Raw genomic sequence first — 20,160 nt, forward strand, 5'->3', positions numbered from 1 at the left:
TACTTTCTGCTTAGTACCCCCAAGATCAGTATGAAGTAGTGGAAGGAATCATAGGCTGATTAATAGTCTGGCAGGCTACAATGTTATCATCCTACACAGCTGTAACCACTGGTTAGAGGTTTCATTCTGCATGTTCCAGAACCCAGAGCCAAAGCTCCAGTCTCCAGTCCAAATCTAAAGGCAGATTTGAATCCCTTACTTTTTGCTTCAATCAGTCCTGAAATAAAAATAAATTCTAGTAATGATTAACTGATAAACCTTAAAACAACTGCCAAAAGCTGATAGGAATATTCTCTCTCATCAATAAAATTCCTGCCACAGCTAAGCATGCAGAATGTTTGTTTTGCCTGGATGCAGCACTGTAGCTTCCAAAATATGCCTCTGAATTGTTGAGCAATCTCACACCTATTGGGTGTACTCATTCATGGAGAGATTACCATGAGATTCTCTGCCTTATGAGAATAGGTTGAGTGAACTCGGCCTTCTTTCCTTCCAGTGACAGAGGATGAGAGGTGACCTGATAGAGGTATATAAGATGATAAGAAGCATTGATCGTGTGGATAGTCAGAAGCTTTTTCCCAGGGGTGAAATGGCTAGCCAAGAGGGCACAGTTTTAATGTGCTTGGAAGTAGGTACAGAGGAGATGTCGGGGTAAGTTTTTTTAAAACGCAGAGAGTGGCGAGTGTGTGGAATGGGCTGCTGGCGACGGTGGTGTAGGTGGAAAGGATAGGATCTTTTAAGACTCTCCTGAACAGGTATATGGAGCTCAGAAAAATAGAGGGCTATGGGTAACCCTAGGTAATTTCTCAGGTAAGGACATGTTCAGCACAGCCTTGTTGGATGAAGGGCCTGTATTGTGCTGTAGGTTTTCTATGTTTCTAAAAAAACTACAATAAAAACACAGGTGAAAAAGGGATTGAAAGAAATCAAAGGTTATACAAAAGAAAGCTTTAAAAATTCTAAAAAGTCACTTGTTTGAGAGTGTGTAAACAAACACAAACTTTGCATATTGTATTTGGTAAAGCAATTAACACACCCCAATGAACAAAAAACAAGAAATTCTATCTGATGGTTTTCTACTGGTACCTCACATCAAATCCCATTCATGTTTAAGTAAAGCAACAGCATGAATGATTAAAAAGGAATTTATTGCTGTAAGGGCCAATGCCAATCTTTAACACCATTTCTAACAAGAGACGTTAGTCTGCAGCACTCCGTCCTCTATAAACATGCCAAGTACATTTCAAATTACAGCACAGTTTCACACCCAGCTTGTACAGTAACTCCACTAATGCATAACAGCAATGGAGCTCTTAAACCATTTTCTTATATTCTCTGGGTTTGAAAGGCTTGAAAATGCCTGTCAGTTCCACTCAAAAAAATCACATTAATTATAAATCATATGTCTATTGTTAAATTGAATGGACAGAATGAATGGATAAAACCTTTATTCCAGTTAAACTGGAACACATTGAAAAGAAAGCTGATTTTTAACATTGTATGCACTAGGAACTGTACATGTAAGCCAGCTGTGGCAACTATACACCGCTCAATTCAAAGATTAATATTTAATTCCAAGAGGTTTTAAATTTATAGCTGGTTGTAATCTCAATGACTTGCTCAAACTTCATCTTGCCAAGTGTTACTGCATCTACTGGGAGACTGGAAAGGAAGCAGGCAGGGGACTGGAGCAAACACTGAGGCAAAAATCACCGTTACATTATCAACAGAATGGCGCTCCACCGAGATCATCATTACCATCACTATTCAAGCAGATTCATTACATCACATTCCTCTGATTAAATACTTATTACAAGAAATCTTTGCCCTTAACAAAAACATTCTAAAATTCCCATAGCAGCAAGAGTTAAAAATTAAATATAATGAGAAATAGTAAACGAGAAGTGGGGGCATGTTTTACGAGAGCAATAAGGTAATAATACCTCTGTGCAGAACAATGAGTGGAAAAGTATGAAACTGTGGTAGGATGTTTCCATCAGCACATCATCATTTGTAGCTCATTCATCCAAAAGCTGAAGGACAACCATCAACCCACATAGTGAACAATCCAGTCCTAACAAGCATTGTTTTAAATTCAAATAATCATTTTGTTTTTCTGGAAGAAGCCAAGGCTTACCGGAATGGAGAATTCTTCTGCCAAATACTTCAGCATAGCTGCTTCGCTCAATAGCAGGTTACTGCGCTCTGAAAGGTTACCCTGAAGTTGCGTGTCAAATTCCTTTCGAATGACTGACGCAACTGAATCCACTACAATCAATTTCACCCCTTTCGAGATAACATCATCTTCCAGGGACTCGACTCTAGTTTTAGAAAAAGGGAGGGAGAAGGAATAGAAATCACCACATAAATCCTTTAACACTCAGAAGTGGAGAGTGGGCTGATTCCTGAGCTAAGGATTATCCTTTCATAGTGGCCAAAAAAAATTAGATCCAAACTCTTTTGGAGTTTAGAAAAATACAAAATCTTAATGAAATAGACAAGATCCTTCCTGATATGATAGAGTAGATGTCAAGATGTTTCCACAAAGAATCAAACATGGGGATACATTTATGAAATAAGAGTCGTAGAGTCTTACGGCGTGGAAATAGGCCCTTTGGCCCAACATACCCATGCTAACTGCGTTGTCCAGAGAGCTAGACCCATCTGCCAGCATATGGCCCATAGACTTCTAAACTCCTCCTACCCATGTACTTATCCAGATAGTTTTTCCAAAGTTGCTAAGTCGGCAGTTCGGACGGTGGCGAAAGGCTCGGAAGGCCGTTGTGGATGGAACCGGAGGCGTGAGCTCCAACATATTAAAATATTATGTGCACAAACTGATAAACTTGCTGATTTGGCGCCTACACGAGGAAATCTGCAGATGCTGGAAATTCAAACAACACACACAAAATGCTGGTGAAACACAGCAGGCCAGGCAGCATCTATAAGGAGAAGCTCTGTCGATGTTTCGGGCCGAGACCCTTCATCAGGACAGTCCTGACGAAGGGTCTCGGCCCGAAACGTCGACAGTGCTTCTCCTTCCACCAGCATTTTGTGTGTGTTGTTTGATTTGGTGCCTTTTGGTTATCTGTTTCTACTAACCCATCACTAAGAAAATATCTATAAAGCTGTAATTATTTACTCGCCTTTGGTGTATTGTCTGATATTTGTGTTACAAGCATGTACTGGGGGGGCATTACACCGTATTTACACCGAAGTATTGCACTATTGGCAGATGGCGGTTCACCCTAGGCGAATGGGGGTAAATTGGAGGCACAGACGTTACACCTGTTTGATGAGCAAAGTGACCTACCTTGCTCCCATTTTCTTAATGTTTTTAAGATGGGAATGTGGGCAGACAAGGTATCTTTCTATCTGCCTGCAGAATATTTCACTTTAAAGATATTCTTTAGCCTTGAAACAAAGCTAGTCCACCAAGGAAAGGTATCGATATGAAATCCAATGTTCACACACAGAGGTAGTTTCATGATAGGGAAGGTCACTCAGTTGTGATTGTCACACAGCTTTGCAGATTTGATATTAAAAATCAAATCAGCTAATTGCAGGTCAGACTCAAGGGACCAAGCGACTGATTTCTGCTCCTAATTCATTGCTCTATTCCCATGGCAAAAGATGGCTACAGAATGAACCTCGGGAATTTCTTCTTTGCTCCTTAGTGGGGTGGAGAACTGAGTATTTATCATATCTCCATGCAGACACCAGTTAGTTCACAACAAGCAAGTGGGTAACATGAAATTTAAATTAAAAAGGAAATCCATGCAGATTTTAGTGAACACAGAACATCTGTATTTCCACCAGAATTTGCTTTCAATCATTCTACACTCATTTCTTGGATCATTACAAGTTTCACAAAAACACCACATAAAATTACCTCAGGTCCCATTTTGATACCTAGTTGTTTCATCAGCATCTTTACAACCTTCCCTCTGATTTTCCAACAGGGGGGATTTCTCACAATTAAAATGAGAAAACCAGATCCATTGATTTTTATCTCCATTCTGTAACAATATGCCTCTCCCTGGGCACTGCCTCTGCAATTTATCATAAGGACTAGGACAAGACTTGCCATCTGGACGGAGTTAGCTGATCTTAGCCAGGGTACAAGTAATAAGCTATAATGTGATTGCTACCTTCCCAAGAAACCACACCTTAAGAAAGTCAACGTTATAGTAGATCAATCAGGCTTTAGTTGCCTTTTATCTATCAAAATCAGTTTATAGAATTTTTAATCAGTTTTAGCCCACATTGCAAATAGTGTTCCCTAATCTATCAAATACATAATGGAAACATGTCTTACAGAGAACTACCTGTACTTATATCAGCTAGTGATACAGACAGAAGAATGAAGATTCAGCTGACAAAGCATGAAGATACAAGATTATAGAAATCGAGGATCATAGACAGCTCAGATGGCTCATAACATTCTTAAGTTGGAAGTGAAAAGATTCAGAATATGAAGGGATTGAAAACGCAAATGAGAACATAACAAACAGGTTTTGATCAGTCTGTAAACAAAGTAGGTCAGTGAGATCAGGGGTAATCATCTCAAGACCCCAAATCATCATCTACTGATGAAAGGTCATTTACTGAGAACTTACTCCATATATAAAAAAAATCCCAGTATCACTGAATTACTTATGTAGCTTTTAATAATTTGATTTTCACAATCAAATCATGTTACTCTATTGCAAGAATACTAAACGTACATTTCCAATGATAAATGTTAAGTAGGCCTCCAATATCCTACCGATAATAGTTTTTCATGCCAGCCTGGACATTGCGTCAGCCTGTTGCCTGTCTGGATGGGCAGTCTCAGGCACAATGCATAGCTGTGTCATCAGTAGCTCAACTGATAGCACTCTCACCTCTAAATCAAATAGTTCCACAGTAAAGTCTCATCTCCTCACATGCACAATACTCTAGTCTAACAAAGTGTTGAATTGTGGTAGATACGATCTTAACTTTGCCTTCTTGAGTTAGCTCCACTCTTCAATAACTTCATGGGCAATCCTCACCTTGCCTGCTTTCCAATCAAGATGGTGGCAAACTGTAATGTCCGAAATTGTGGCTCAGACCGAGTTAATTTTTTGGGATTTTATGGATGGATTTGGAAACAGTCCAGTGAGTTAGATGTCAGGTTAGGCCTTAGGAACAAATGAGAAAAAGTTAGAGGTCGGGGCAGTAACTGAAGAGGCAGGGTCGGAGTGCTCCGCAGTCAAAGGTCAGTAATCCCAGAGATCAGGTTGGCAAGTGCTAAGGAGTCCAGCAATCCCCATATTAGTGAGTCCTGGGTCACAGATCCATATACACAGGAGTCACAAGGGCCGGTGACCCCCACCCCCCACCCCTCCCAGGTTAGCAAGGTCAGAAGTTCACATGAGTCCCAAAGTTGAGGCAAGTCCTGGAGTCAAGACCCAAACCCATGATCGTTGAATTTTGGGATCAGTATCCAGAGTCCAGGGGGTCTTTGGGCCATCTTATACAGTCATCAGAAGTCCGAAGTTTGCAAATTTGGGCCAAGGACTGAAGGTTGAAGCTCCGAAGGTTGACCTTCCTCTTCCTGGGGCTGGAGGCCTGTTTGGGTGTGTGCGTAGGAAATGGGCTTGCTTTGTTGCTGCTGCTGTTTGTGTTGCTCTGCTGAACACTGTGAACATGCTGTGTTGTTGCCGGAATGCGAGGCCCATCTTGGAATGAGTTGGTTATTAATGCAAACGTCACATTTCACTGTACACTTCGATGTATATGGATTAAATTTGAATCTGAATCTTCCTCCCTAGTCCCTATACCCCTCAATCACACTTGAATAAAAGTAATTCAGGGACATGCAAAACAGGATGTAGAGGCTACTTAGGAAGCACTTGCATGGGGTTCTGAATAGGTGTGCCTCACTGAGGCAAGGAAAGGATGGTAGTACGAAAGAACCACTGTTGACAAGAGATGCGGAACATCTGGCCTAGAGTACTTAACAGCATACGTAACCTTTAGGAAGCAAGGATCAGACAGGGGTTTTGAAAGCTATAAGGTAGCCAGGAAAGAGTTTAAGAACGGACTTAGGAGAGATAGAAGATATGAGAAGGCCTTGACAAATAAAATATGAAAACTTTCAAGGCTTTCTACATGAACACGGGAAACAGGAAGATAACTATAGGATAGGACTGATTTGGGATAAAAGAGGAATTATGTGCCTGGAGTCAGAGAAGGTACAAGAGGTCCATAATGAATACTTTGCTTCAGTATTCACCAGTGAATGTCAGCACAGAACAGGCCGATGTGCTGAAACATGTCGACACTAAGAAAGAGGATGAGCTGGAACTTTTGAAAAACAATTGGATAGATAAGTTCCCAGTGCCAGACGGGACATACTGCAGGGAAGCGAGGGAAAAGATTGCTGCACCCTTGACAATGATCTTTGCATCCTCACTCGCCACAGGGGTAGTACCATAAGATTGGACGATGTGAAAAATATCTTTGTTTAAAAAAGGCAATAGGGATAACCCTGGGAATTATAGACCGGAGTGTCTTACATCAGTGGTAAGGAAACTATTGGACAGGATTGTTATAGAAAGCATTTATGAGCGTTTGGAAAAGTATAGTCTCATTAGGAATAGCCAATACAGCTTTGTGAGAAGCTGTTCATGCCTCACAAGCCGAATAGAATCTTTTGAGGAAGGACACAAAATATTGATGAAGACAGAGTAGTGGATGAGGTGTATATGGACTTTAATAAGGCATTTGTCAAGGATCCCCATGGTAGGCTTATTCCAATATTCAAGAGGCATAGGATCCGGGGAAGCTTTGTTACATGGATTCAGAATTGGCTTGCCCAAAGAAGGCAGTAGTAGATTGAGCATATTCTGCCTGGAGGTCGATGACCAGTGGTGTTCTGTTGGTACCTGTATGGGGACCACTGCTCTTGGTGAAATTTATAAATGACTTGGAAGTGAAAGAATGGGTTAGTAGTTTCACAGGTCACAGGAAGATTGGTGTTGTGGATAGTGTAAAATGTCCTGTCACAGTTTACAATGGGATATTGACAGCATGCAGAGCTGGGCTGATAAGTGGCAGATGAAGTTCAATCCAGAAAAGGGTGAAGTGATTAACTTTCTAAGTTCAAACATGAAGGCAGAATTCAGGGTTAATGGCAGGATCCTTAACAATGTGAAGGAACAGCGGGATCTTGGCGTCCACGTCCAAAGATCCCTCAAAGTTGCCGTGCAAGTTGATAGGGTTGATAAAAAGGAGAATGGTTCCAATTGCTGTACCTGTGTCCTACTGCTTCTGTTCTAACTAACTTTCAGAAATCCCAAGTATTCAATCTCAAACGTGGCACCCGTCAGGGATGCCCCTTAAGTCCCTTTCTCTTTGATTTGGCTATAGAACCTCTGGCGATAGCATTTCGAAAATGTCCTGAACTGACCGGGATTTGGAGAGGGGGTGTTGAACATAAAGTCTCTCTCTATGCTGATGACTTACTACTCTTTCTCTCATATCCGTCTACATCCTTACCTCTAATGTTTTCACTTCTTGACCAGTTTAGCCAGATCTCTGGCTATAAACTCAACTTACATAAGAGTGAACTTTTCCCAATTAATAAAGAAGCACAAGAACTAATATTTCGAGATCTCCCTTTTAAAGTAGTCCATAATCAATTTACTTAACTTGGAATTACAGTCACAAGGAAGTTTAAAGATCTCTTTCGTGAAAACTTTGTCAATCTTTCATATGCTACAAAACAGAGTCTGGTACAATGGTCACCTCTATCTATGTCCTTGGTAGGTCGTATCAATGTTGTCAAAATGTATGTTCTCCCCAAATTCTTATACTTATTTCAATCTATCCCAATTTTTATTCCTAAATCTTTTTTTGATTCCTTAGACTCTATTATTTTGTCATATCTGTGGCAGAATAAGCGCTCTAGAATTAATAAAATCCACCTCCAAAAATCTAAAAAAGAGGGTGGCATGGCTTTACCTAACTTTCGCTTATATTACTGGGCAGCTAATATACGTTGTGCTGCCTTCTGGTCTTTCTTCCACGGTCAACCTGAGTGCCCTAACTGGGTGGCAATGGAGTTGAGCTCCACTAAAGAATTATCTATATCTGCACTTCTTGGCTCTGCACTCCCTAGCAGTCTGCCCAGATCAATAGCTAATCCTCTGGTTAGACACACTTTGCATATATGGGCTCAGTTCAGGAAATGCTATGGTTTCCAGGGGTTTTCCATTTCTAGCCCTGTCACACATAATCACCTTTTTTTACCTACCACATTCGATTCAGCATTCCATGTTTGGTACAGGAAGGGCATTAGACATTTTGAAGATCTCTTCATTGATAACCGCTTCGCTTCTTTTCAACAGCTCTCTGTTAAGTTCAACCTGCCTAACGCTCACTTTTTCAGATATCTCCAAATCCGACACTTTACTGCTCCTTTAATTCCTAACTTTCCTGAAATGCCTGCGAAAAATGCTATGGACCTATTTCTCTCCATTAATCCACTAGGTAAAGGTTTAATTTCAATTATCCAAGATAAACTAGCAGCCTTACGACGGGCCCCTGTGGATAAAATTAAAATGGCCTGGGAGCAGGATTTAAATATCTCCTTATCCGAGGAGAGCTGGGACTCAGTTCTCAAATCGGTTAACTCAACCTCTCTTTGTGCTCGCCATTGTCTCTTACAGTTTAAGATTGTTCATAGAGCCCATATGTCTAAATCTAAACTATCTCGATTCTACCCTGGCATTAGTCCGCTCTGTGATAAATGCAAGAGGGGCGTGGCCTCTCTCATCCATATGTACTGGCTCTGTCCTAGTTTGGAGAAATTCTGGAAAGATGTCTTCACTACACTATCGGGTATTCTGAATCAGCACCTAGAATCTAACCCCTTAATTGCTCTGTTCGGTTTTTGGGGCGAGACAGATTTATGTCTGGGTCCGACCAAATGCCGAACACTATCCTTTGCCTCTCTCCTGGCGAGATGCTTGATCCTCCTTAGATGGAGAGATGTTGCCCCGCCCACTCATGCGCAATGGCTTAACGACATTATGGCCTGCTTGGACCTCGAAAAAATTCATTATTCAGTTCTCAATTCGGATTTAAAGTTCCATAAGATCTGGGGGCCTTTTATCGAGTACTTTCATAACCTTCCTCTTGACTAGGGTTGTTTTTTCTTTTCAGTCCCTTGCTTTCAGCTCCCTTTTTTTTCTGGTAGTAGGCATTATTATCCTCTGTTGCTAAGTGTATTTACAGTCTTGGAGTTTGACTGTCCGGACTTATACTCTCTATATTGTGTGGTGGTTGGTCTGGAATTGTTGTTTTTTTTTCTTGTGTTGTGGGGTTTGGGGAGGACACTAAGCTCACTTGTCTTTAATTTAGGTGCTTTTCTGTTAAATTCTCTTCCTGTGTAGCATATTGTTATTGTATGCTTAACCTTGCTCTGTATTAATGCTCCTCATTGGGATTTGGGGTTTTTAATTTTGTAAAATGTTTTGAAAAACTAATAAAAAAATTTAAAAAAAAAAGAGAATGGTGTGTAGGCCTTTATTGGAGGGGGGACTGAGTTCAAGAACTGCAAGGTAATGTTGCAGTTCTATAAAATTCTGGTTTGACCATACTTGTAGTATCATATTCGGTTTTTGTCACCTCATTATAGGGAGGATGTGGAAGCTTTAAAGAGGATATAGAGGAGATTTACCAGGATGCATGTCTTATGAGGATAAATTGAATGATCTCGGGTTTTTCTTTTTGGAGAGGCGGAGGGTGAAAGGTGACTTGATAGAGGTGTACGAGATGATAAGAGGCAACAATAGAGTGGACAACTAGTCACCTTTCCAGGGCCTGAAATGGCTAATACAATGAGGCATAACATTAAGGCGTTTGGAGTAAAGTATATAGGAGGATATCAGAAGCAGGTTTTTTTTAAACACAGGGAGTAGTGGATGCATGGCGTGCACCACCAGCAGTGGTAGTACAGGCAGATATATTGGGTACGTTTAAGCATCTCTTAGATAGGCATGTGGATGAAAGAAAAATTGAGTGCTGTATTAGGAGGGAAGAGTTAGATTGATCTTAGAGTAGGTTAAAGGGTCAGCAGAACATTGTGGGCTGAATGGCCTGTACTGTGCTGTACATTTTACATTCTGATAACTGACGACATGTCTACAGCTCTATAATTGTAAAGGTTTATAGCACAGTGTGCAGAAATTCCTTCACTTCAGTTCAAGATTGAGACCAAGCCCTCTAGCTCTAGACTGTCCAGCCAGAGGAAACATTCTCAGGATCTTGTGTTTCAATAATGTTTTTCTCTCTCATTTTACTATCAAGTATTGTACCTCTCATTCATCTCCTGTTAATTTAAGGCAACACAACACAATCTAACCTTATAGGACAAGACTTCTTATCAAGAGCGAAGGAATCTAAAGGGCATCACTTCCACTTACATCCTTCTTGGGGAAAGTATACACTTTCAAACTGCATAAAGTTCTTGTACGGATATTTGCAGAAATACTCACACTTACACTTCTTTATTGCTGTGGTCAACAACCAGTTCAACTTCTAAACAATAGGCTCCACTTCCACCTTAATTTTCTGTCTTTGGTTTACCAAAATCAACAGACTGCCTGCATATCAGCATTTACTAGCTTCTAACTACTGGGAAAAAAGTTTATTTATTTATTTATTTTTAAAATTGAATTTTCAAATAGGTTACAGAAAGAAAAAAAATTATCAACCCTTCCCCTCTCCCCTTAACTCCTCCCCCCTAACATATCCCTATAGAAAAAAGAGAAGAAAAAAGAAAGGAAGAAAGAAAGAATGCCTGGATATCGGAAGATCCCCACATGCTCCATGGAGTTCATAATAGCTTTAATATGTATATTTATTTCTTTCCCCAGATAACCAATAATTTTATCTTTGGAGCACCTATATATTTAATCCTATTTTTTGTAAATAAGGGCAGCAAATTTTCAGAAATATTTCATATTTATCTCTTAAATTATAAGTAATTTTTTCAAGTGGAATGCAGCTAAAAATTTCATTCTTCCAACGATCTATACTTAAGTATGAATCCGATTTCCAAGTAACTGTAATAGCCTTTTTGGCTACTGCCAATGCAATTTTTATGAATTCTTTCTGATATTTATTCAATTTGGATTTCGATTTTATCCCTTCAATATCGCCTAGTAAAAATAATGTTGGATTATGTGGAAGTTGTATTCCAATAATTTGTTCCAGTAAAACTCTTAAATTTGTCCAAAAAGGTTGAATTTTAAAACAAGACCAAGTAGAGTGTAACAAAGTACAAATTTCTTGATTACATCGAAAACATTGATCAGATAAATTTGAGTTTAATCTATTTATTTTTTGTGGTGTAATATATATTTGATGTAAAAAGTTATATTGTACTAATCTTAGTCGAACATTTATTGTATTTGTCATACTGTCAAGACATAATCTTGACCAACTTGTTTCATCAATTTTAATATTCAAATCAGTTTCCCATTTTTGTCTCGACTTATGAATTCCTTGTTTAATTGCCTGTTTTTGAATCAAATTATACATACCAGAAATAATTTTTTTAATTTTTCCTTTATGAATTAAAGTTTCTATTTCATTAGGTTTCGGCAATAACATTGTTTGACCCAGTTTATCTCTTAAATAAGCCCTTAATTGGAAATAACAGAAAAGAGTGTTATTTGATATTTTATATTTATTCTTTAATTGGTCAAATGACATTAATGTACCTCCTTCAAAACAGTCTCCTATATATCTAATCCCTTTGTGAAACCAGTTATATAAAGGTTGATTATCCATTGTAAAAGGGATAAGTTTATTTTGAATTAAAGGTCTCTTTGCTAATAAAGATTTCTTTATCTCATCATCAACATTTACCTTATTCACTAAACATTTACCTTATTCACTAAACATTTACTAAATCAAATGTTTTAGTACAGGAGATTCTTTCTTTTCCCGTATCCATTTAGATTCCCATTTATATATAAAATCTTCTGGTATATTTTCTCCTATTTTATCTAATTCTATTCTAATCTATGCCAGTTTATCTTCATCAAAAAAAGATGCAATAAATCTAAGTTGATCTGCTTTATAATAATTCTTAAAGTTTGGAAGTTGTAACCCTCCTAGGTCAAATTTCCATGTCAATTTTTCCAACAATATTCTTGACATCTTACCTTTCCAAAGGAATTTCCTCACACATTTATTTTAACTCTTGAAAAAACTTCTGCGGTAATTGTATTGGTAGTGTTTGGAATAAATATTGTAATCTAGGGAATATATTCATTTTTTACAGCATTGACTCTACCTATTAATGTTATTCCTCTTGAATTTTTTTCCAATAATGGCAAATAATGATATAAAGAATTTATATAAATTAAATTATCAACTCTTATACCTAAATACTTTATACCATTTATCGGCCATCTAAATTGAGTTATTAATCGGCATTGACTATAATCTCCTTTAGTAAGGGGTAGAATTTCACTTTTATCCCAATTTATTTTGTACCCTGATATTTTTCCATATTCTTCCAATCTAGAAGATAATTTACACAACAAATGCAATGGGTTAGTTAGATAAATCAGAACATCATCAGCAAATAAGTTAATCTTATATTCCTCCTGATTAACTCTGAAACCCATAATATCTGAGTCAGTTCTAATTAATTCAGCTAATGGTTCTATCGCCAACACAAATAAAGCAGGTGATAATGGACAACCTTGTCTAGTTAACCTTGTTAACTGAAATGATGTTGAAATTTGGCCATTTGTCACCACTTTAGCTTTGGGGTTAGTATTTAAGGTTTTAATCCATTTTATAAAAGATACTCCTAATCCATATTTTTTCAATACCTTAAATAAAAAATCCCATTCCAATCTATCAAATGCTTTTTCTGCATCCAAAGCAACTGCCACACTCATTTCTTCCCTCTTTTGTGCCAAATGAATTACGCTAAGTAACCGAGTGACATTATCTGCCGATTGTCTATTTTTAATAAATCCTGTTTGGTCCATGTGTATTAATTTTGGTAAGTATTTAGATAATCTATTAGATAAAATCTTTGCTATTATTTTATAGTCGGTGTTCAACAAAGAAATAGGTCTACATGATGTTGGCTTTAAAAGATCTGTCTTTTTTTGGCAATACTATTAAAATAGCTGTCAAAAAAGATTCTGGAAGTTTATGCATTCTTTCCGCTTGGTGCATTAACTCCATAAAAGGAGGAATTAATAAATCTTTAAACTTTTTGTAAAATTCAGGTGGAAAACCATCTTCTCCTGGAGATTTATTACTCTGAAGTGATCCTAGAGCTTCTTCGACCTCTTTTAATGTAAAAGGCACATCTGATCCCTTCTGTTCTTCCAAATTCAATTTTGGGAGAGTTATTTGTGACAAAAACCTTTCTATCTCAACAATATCATTTTGTGATTCTGATTGATACAGTTCAGAATTAAAAAAAAATTTAAGTTTCATTGATTTCTAAAGGTTTATAAGTAATTTTATTTACACTTGTTCTAATTGCATTTATCGTTTTGGAAGCCTGGTCTGTTTTTAACTGCCAAGCAAGAATCTTGTGTGATCTTTCACCTAGTTCATAATATTTCTGTTTAGTTCTCATAATTGCCTTTTCTGTTCGGTATGTCTGAAGTGTATTATATTGTAGTTTCTTATTAACAAGTTATCTTTGTTTTTCTTCTGTCATATATCTTTGAGATTCTTTTTCTAATTTTGTAATCTCTTTTTCCAATTGATCTATTTCTACCATATATTCCTTTTTAATTTTAAAAGTATAACTTATTATCTGGCCTCTCAAATATGCCTTCATCGCTTCCCATAATATAAATTTATCATCAACTGAATGTGAGTTTGTATCTAAATAAAACAATCTGTTTTTTGATAAAATCACAAAAATCTTGACGTTTTAATAATATTGAATTAAATCTCCATCTGTAAATCGATTCCTCCTTATCCATCATTATCATTGTCATTATCAAGGGGGAATGATCTGACAATATTCTTGCTTTATATTCCATATTTTCACTCTGTCTTGAATATTCGCTGATAGTAGGAAAAAATCTATCCTTGAATAAGTTTTATGCCTATTTGAATAAAATAAATAATCTCTTTCTCTTGGGTTAATTCTTCTCCATATATCAATCAAATTTAAATCTTTCATCAATGATAAAGTTAATTTTGCTACTTTTGGTTTTGTAACAACCTTTGTTGACCTATCTAAAACTGGGTCTAGACAAAAGTTAAAGTTTCCACCTATTAATATTTTATCGTGTGCGTCAGCCAAATTCAAAAAAGCCTCTTCTATAAATTTTACATCGTTTTCATTTGGTGCATAAATATTCATAAGAGTCCATAGTTCTGAGAAGATTTGACAATGTATAATTACATATCTTCCCACAGAATCAATTAATACATTTTGTATTTTAATTGGTAAAGTTTTGTTGACCAAAATTGCAACTCCCCTCGCCTTTGAATTAAATGAAGCTGCAATAACATTTCCAACCCAGTCTCTTTTTAATTTCTGATGTTCTATCTCTGTTAAATGTGTTTCTTGTATAAAAGCTATATCTATTTTCATTTTCTTAATGTATGTTAAAATTCTTTTTCTTTTCACCGGTCCATTAAGCCCATAAACATTAAAACTTTAAAAATTCAGTAAATTAGTCATTATTTTTAACGGGGTTACTCCAGTCTATAATAATACATAATATTTCAACTCTCATAGTACCTTGGGGAATTATTTTAAAATTCTCCATGTTGCTATGTGTCTCCCCTCCGATCATCCAGGCAAAGAAAGATAAAAGAAAAATAGATTAAAAAGAAAAAAAAACAAAACAAAAAACCCCCCTGCTAATGTTGTGAATGAAAAAAACACATTACCCCCCTCCGTTGTGCGGGTCATGGCAAACGCCATGATTACACACGTGAATCCCGTAGCGATCGATCCGAAGTTCCCCCAGCTCCCCCGCAACATGAAAAAAGTATATAAGAGAAGAAAAAATAATATCACTACTCTCGATTAATATTTCTCAAATTTTTACTTTTCTCCCCCTGTATCATATAATTAAAAGTATATTTAAATATTCTTCTGTCCTTAATGTCCATCAACTCACTTCAGTGTCCTCGTCTTCATCTTTAATCTGTTTCACTTTTAAATCTTTACTGTGTCTAGCTAATATTTGGGAGTTCTTGTGCAAACTCCTCTGCATTCCGATGATCAGTAAAAAATCTTCTTTTTCCGTCATCCAAAAAAATTATCAGTGTTGCCGGGTGGCGCAATATAAATTTATAACCTTTTTCCCATAAAACTTTTTTCGCTGGATTAATTTCCTTCTTTCTCTTCAAAAGGTCATAACTTATATCAGGATAGAAAAGAACTGCTTTCCCTTCTATCGCCAATGGCTCATTTCTCTTTCTGGCACATTGGGCAGCCGCCTTCAGGATCTTTTCTTTATCTTGATACCTTAAGCATTTTATCAAGATTGGTCGTGGGTTTTGATCAGGTTAACGTTTTGGTCTTAAGGCTCTGTGGACCCTTTCGAGTTCAATCAACTGGGTTCCCTCTTCCATTTCCAAATTTTTCGGGATCCATTTATGAAAATTTTTTATTGGATCCTCTCCCTCTATCCCTTCTTTAAGACCAACAATTTTAACATTATTTCGTCTACTAAAATTTTCAAGCACGTCTATTTTTTCCAACAGTCGTTTTCTTTCTGATGTCCAGGCAAGAATATTATCTTCCATTTTATTCACTCTATCAATAGTGTCTCCCGTTATTTCTTCCAGCTTTTTAACTTTCTTGTCCATTTTCTCCTGTTTTTTCACCATTTTATCAAACACAGTCTTCATATTTTTAATATCTTCTTTTATTATTTTTAATGTTTTTAGTTCTTTTAATTCATGCATTATTTGCGCCAAAGCTTCTCTTATGTCTCCAGAATATCTTCCACCTCCAACTTCTTCCTGTTGTTCTTCTTTTACCTCCTCATCTTCATCTGTATGTTCCAGAGAATCCGAATCCACCTGGGATTCATTTTCACTTCCACTTTCAATCGTAGCTGGGATTTGTAGTTCAAATTGCTCATGTTTGCGCATGCCCTTTCCTTCGCGCACGCACAATTTCTGTTGTTCCTTCTTGGAGACTGTTGATGTTGCCGCCGATTCCTGTTCTGTATCGCCGGAGGTGAGATGCACTTGAGTCCGAGGCTTCTTCATGGTGGCCGACCCAGCTTGTACTGTCTTCAAAGTAGTAGTTTTCTTCTTTGGCTGTTTAGGAGGCATATCTAAGGAAAATCCTGAGTAGTTTAAACGTAGTTTTTAGAAAATATTTACTAACTTTTCTTCACTTAAACATTAATTTATTAGTTTTTTACGGGAGAGCTGGATTTCCGTCTCGATCCTACGTCATCACCTGACATCCCCCAGTTTTTTTATTTTTCTTCTCAAAATGAATAACCTCACATTCTACCACAGAACATCAAGGCTTCTTCCACTTTCATTCTCCATCTCTTTTGCAGTGAAGGCCAATGTTCCAGTAAGGCTCCAATAACCCATTTCCTGACCATTCAGATCTTAATGATTTAGCATCTCACCACAGCATTTTTCCTATGCTTTTTTTAAAAAACAGACCAGGATCTTGTTTCCTGAACTTCCCTTAAAAGCTATCTGAATCACTGAGGAATGCTATGCATCGTCTAAAAAGTGAATTAAAATGTAGTAAGGTATTAATGAATAACATCCTATATTCTGGAAATTTGCAAATCCAGCACCAAATAACTAAGCACGGGAGATCATCACAGTTTTATAGCTTTGTGCTTTCTGCATTAAGACAACATATAGTTCTGTGCAGTGTTCTGTAACCTGTCTGTTTAAACAATATCCTGTTTCCCTTCTTCCTTCGGAAGCAGACAACCTCATTTTCTTTCTCATTACGAACCACTCACATAATTTTCACCTTTGTATTCCTTTGAAGACCATGTGTTCTCCACACAGCTTGCATCTATCAATAAATCCGGCTACTCTCTATCGTTACTGCCTGTTACACCACCAGTGTTTAGGGCAGCAATGAAGATTTCATCTCTGCCTGTCCTTGGCCATCTTCTCTATTGTGCCCCAGGTGTGGTTTAGAGTCCTCATTTCTGCCTCTACAGTACAGTGCCAAGTTATCTTTGGTCTCCTGTGTTTTCTCCACCTCTCAGGGGTCTGGTCCAATGAAGATTTATCTTGATGATGGAGTTGGCCTCCCTTCTCATCACATGCCCAATCCATCTCCAGCATTTCCTCATGATGATTGTGGCCATGTCCTCTTGATGACGCTGAAGGACTAGGGCGTGGTTGGAGATCTTTCTTGGCCAGAAAATCTGGCAGATCTGCACTCTATGCTTTCATCCAATTCATTGGGATAGATGAGAACTAGTCAAGTGCCTCGCATAGCACTTGAACTCATTGCAGGTCAACTTGAAAATGATCCATTTATCCAAATTCTGTTTTGTAAGTGGATTGGTTAATTATTAATATCAATGTATTATCAACTTGCTGTGAACTCTGTGCAGTAATGTGTTGTGGTGCATTAGATCTTTGGAAACCCAAAAACACTACTGATTGCCCTAAATCCATCCTCCTAATTCCATCCAACAGCCACAAGAAAAATTGCCACCACCTATTTTCATTGGTGGTAATGCCTTCAGCAATTTCAACCCCAAGCTCTTGAATTACTTCTTTAAACTCTTCTGTTACACACCTGCAGTTCCCTCAACCCCACACTTTTCCCTTGCCCTTTAAGATGGCCTGTAAGATTAAGTTTTGAACCAAGTTTTTACTCATCTACACTGTCACCCCTTTATATGGCTTGCCCTAAAACTTAATTTGATGATCTCTCTTGTGAGCACTAAAGCTAAGTATAAAAATACAAGTTGTTTTTGTTGCCATAAATAGGAAAGCAATTGAATGTAAGAAGAAGAGAAAAATATAAAAAACATGTTCTTAGTTGTAACTCGTGACAATATATTCGGAATTTGTGCAAAACAATTTAAATGCAGTGCTTTTCTTTTCCCTTCATATTCTCAAGATCAAAATAAAGGGAAAACAGAAGGATGAGAATAAAACTGAAATGATTTACCTTCTCAATACATCTGAGCATGTGAGTTCACGGTACAGGTGAATTTTATTGGTCATGCTGATCAGTTCCAGATCTGTACAGAAATAATCGGGGAAGCGGCACCTCGCTATTTCTACCAACCTGAAATAAAAGCAGACTTAGGTTACACGTGAATGCAACTGCTGCTATAGCTCATAAATCATAAAGGGCCCCAAACACGTGCTACCACAAAGAAATCCCTTGAATATGACCTCACCATTATTGGAAACACACTCTCTCAAAGAGGAAGATCTCCATTTGTAAAACTTGCATCCAAAAATAATCTATCAGATATTTATTCATTGTGATACGATGTGGAATAGGCCTTCTGGCCCTTTGAGCCGCACCGCCAGCAGCCCCAATTTAACCCGAGCCTTATCACAGGACAATTTCCAATGACCAATTTACCTACTGACTGGTACGTTTTCGAACTGTGGGAGGAAACCAGAGCACCTGGAGAAAATCTACGCATTCCACGGGGAGGACATACAGAATTATCGAAGTAATTTAAAATCATATTGAATTCCAAACTCCGATACCCCAAGCTGCAATAGCATTGCATTAACCACTAAAATACCATTGTGCCGCATATACAGCAGGATCGTACAATAAGCAGCAAGAGCAATTGCCAGTTCATCAGCCTTTGATGGTGCTGATGGAAGGGAGAGAATGTCAGCAGAGCACCATTCTTCAAAGAGCCACTTCTTCCCACCCCATAAATCAGACAGAACAGGCAACGGTGAACTTGGTCAAATGCTTCATCAGTAGAGCAGTAATGACAGCAAGGAACTCCCTAAATTAACCTGTTCTAATAGTCCCTAGATTCAGAGGTAAAAGCCCTGTTGGAATCTCAGAAACAATGGCCTGAAAGCAAATCTGTGGTTTTCTTGGTGTCATACTGGTCCAAGTTTAACTACAGACATACCACTCACTGCCTGAATTGTTTAACCATTTAGGCAAGTATGGGCTTTAATTTGGCTAACAGAGACAAGTTATTCTTTAAAGATGTGCACTCCTACATTGTGATAAAGCAGTGATGCAACATAAATTGGCGTCAGGTGGCAAGTTACAGTAGTTGAATGATGCACCATTCACTGAACTACTTAAGAGGAATGAATGCAATTATCCAATCACATCTTGTAGGAAAGACATTCCTGCATATGGCTCAGGTGGTTTACTGGCACAGTGATGATAATACTTATCAAAACCAAGACAGTATTTGAACTGAGTACCACCTCAAATGTTCCCAGAATTGTAATCCCTTGTCCTCCTCAACAAAAAAAGTAATTTTGAAAAGTCCATGCACTGTGCCTCATTAAACACAGCCACAGATGATGCAGACTGAACTCACAGAGATGGTGGTGATGTTTCCACTGAATTGTTGGAACTGCACACATCCAAATGCATGAGCACAACAGGTGGGACACTCAACAAGTTCCTAACCTCCACCTGACTCCTTTAATTAGCAATAATTAGTTAAATCTGTTAAACACTGATATATGGTAACTATTTCCTCCAAGGTTTCGAGGGGGCGCATTCAGCAAGGAATGTCTAAGAATTTTGGTTTCAATTCTGTGGCACTTATGCAACAGCTGTTTATTTGGACCAAATCTGATTTAATTCAGGTGCTGCCATGGGCCAGCACCGGCTATTTCTCTATCAGAGGAACTGTGAATATCTAGAAGCCTCAGAAACCAGCCCCACTTTGTCACAAAGGGACCACTGATGAAGGAGCAGATGAGCTATATCAAAGACAATACTGAATTTCTGCAGTGATATCCAACTTATATCTTTGAACTGTACTAGATGCTGAACAAAAAGTCTCAATACTTAACTTCTCTCACACTCCTGTGACAATCACAACACCCACCCTCCTGCAGATCCCAGCCGTTAGTCTGGAGCCAAGTGGTTTCAGTGGAAACCAAAATGTGGTGAACAGATGATTACCAGTAGACAAGCTCAAAGCCAATATCCAT

The 20,160-nt window shown here is 37.9% G+C and overlaps 1 protein-coding gene across 3 annotated transcripts in view; it reads right to left on the minus strand.

Moving 5' to 3' along the window:
• Window positions 1–20,160, minus strand: part of rad51b (RAD51 paralog B) — a 547,632-nt gene that overhangs the window by 510,687 nt on the left and 16,785 nt on the right. For all 3 annotated transcript variants that reach the window (XM_073040333.1, XM_073040332.1, XM_073040334.1), the window contains exons 6-7: window positions 18,167–18,286; window positions 2,138–2,321 (exon numbers count right to left, since the gene is read on the minus strand). In XM_073040333.1, coding sequence (XP_072896434.1) covers window positions 2,138–2,321; window positions 18,167–18,286 — 304 coding nt within the window. The remainder of the gene's footprint in view (window positions 1–2,137; window positions 2,322–18,166; window positions 18,287–20,160) is intronic.

This window comes from Hemitrygon akajei, chromosome 3 (genome assembly GCF_048418815.1).
Source record: "Hemitrygon akajei chromosome 3, sHemAka1.3, whole genome shotgun sequence".
NCBI lineage: Eukaryota > Metazoa > Chordata > Chondrichthyes > Myliobatiformes > Dasyatidae > Hemitrygon > Hemitrygon akajei.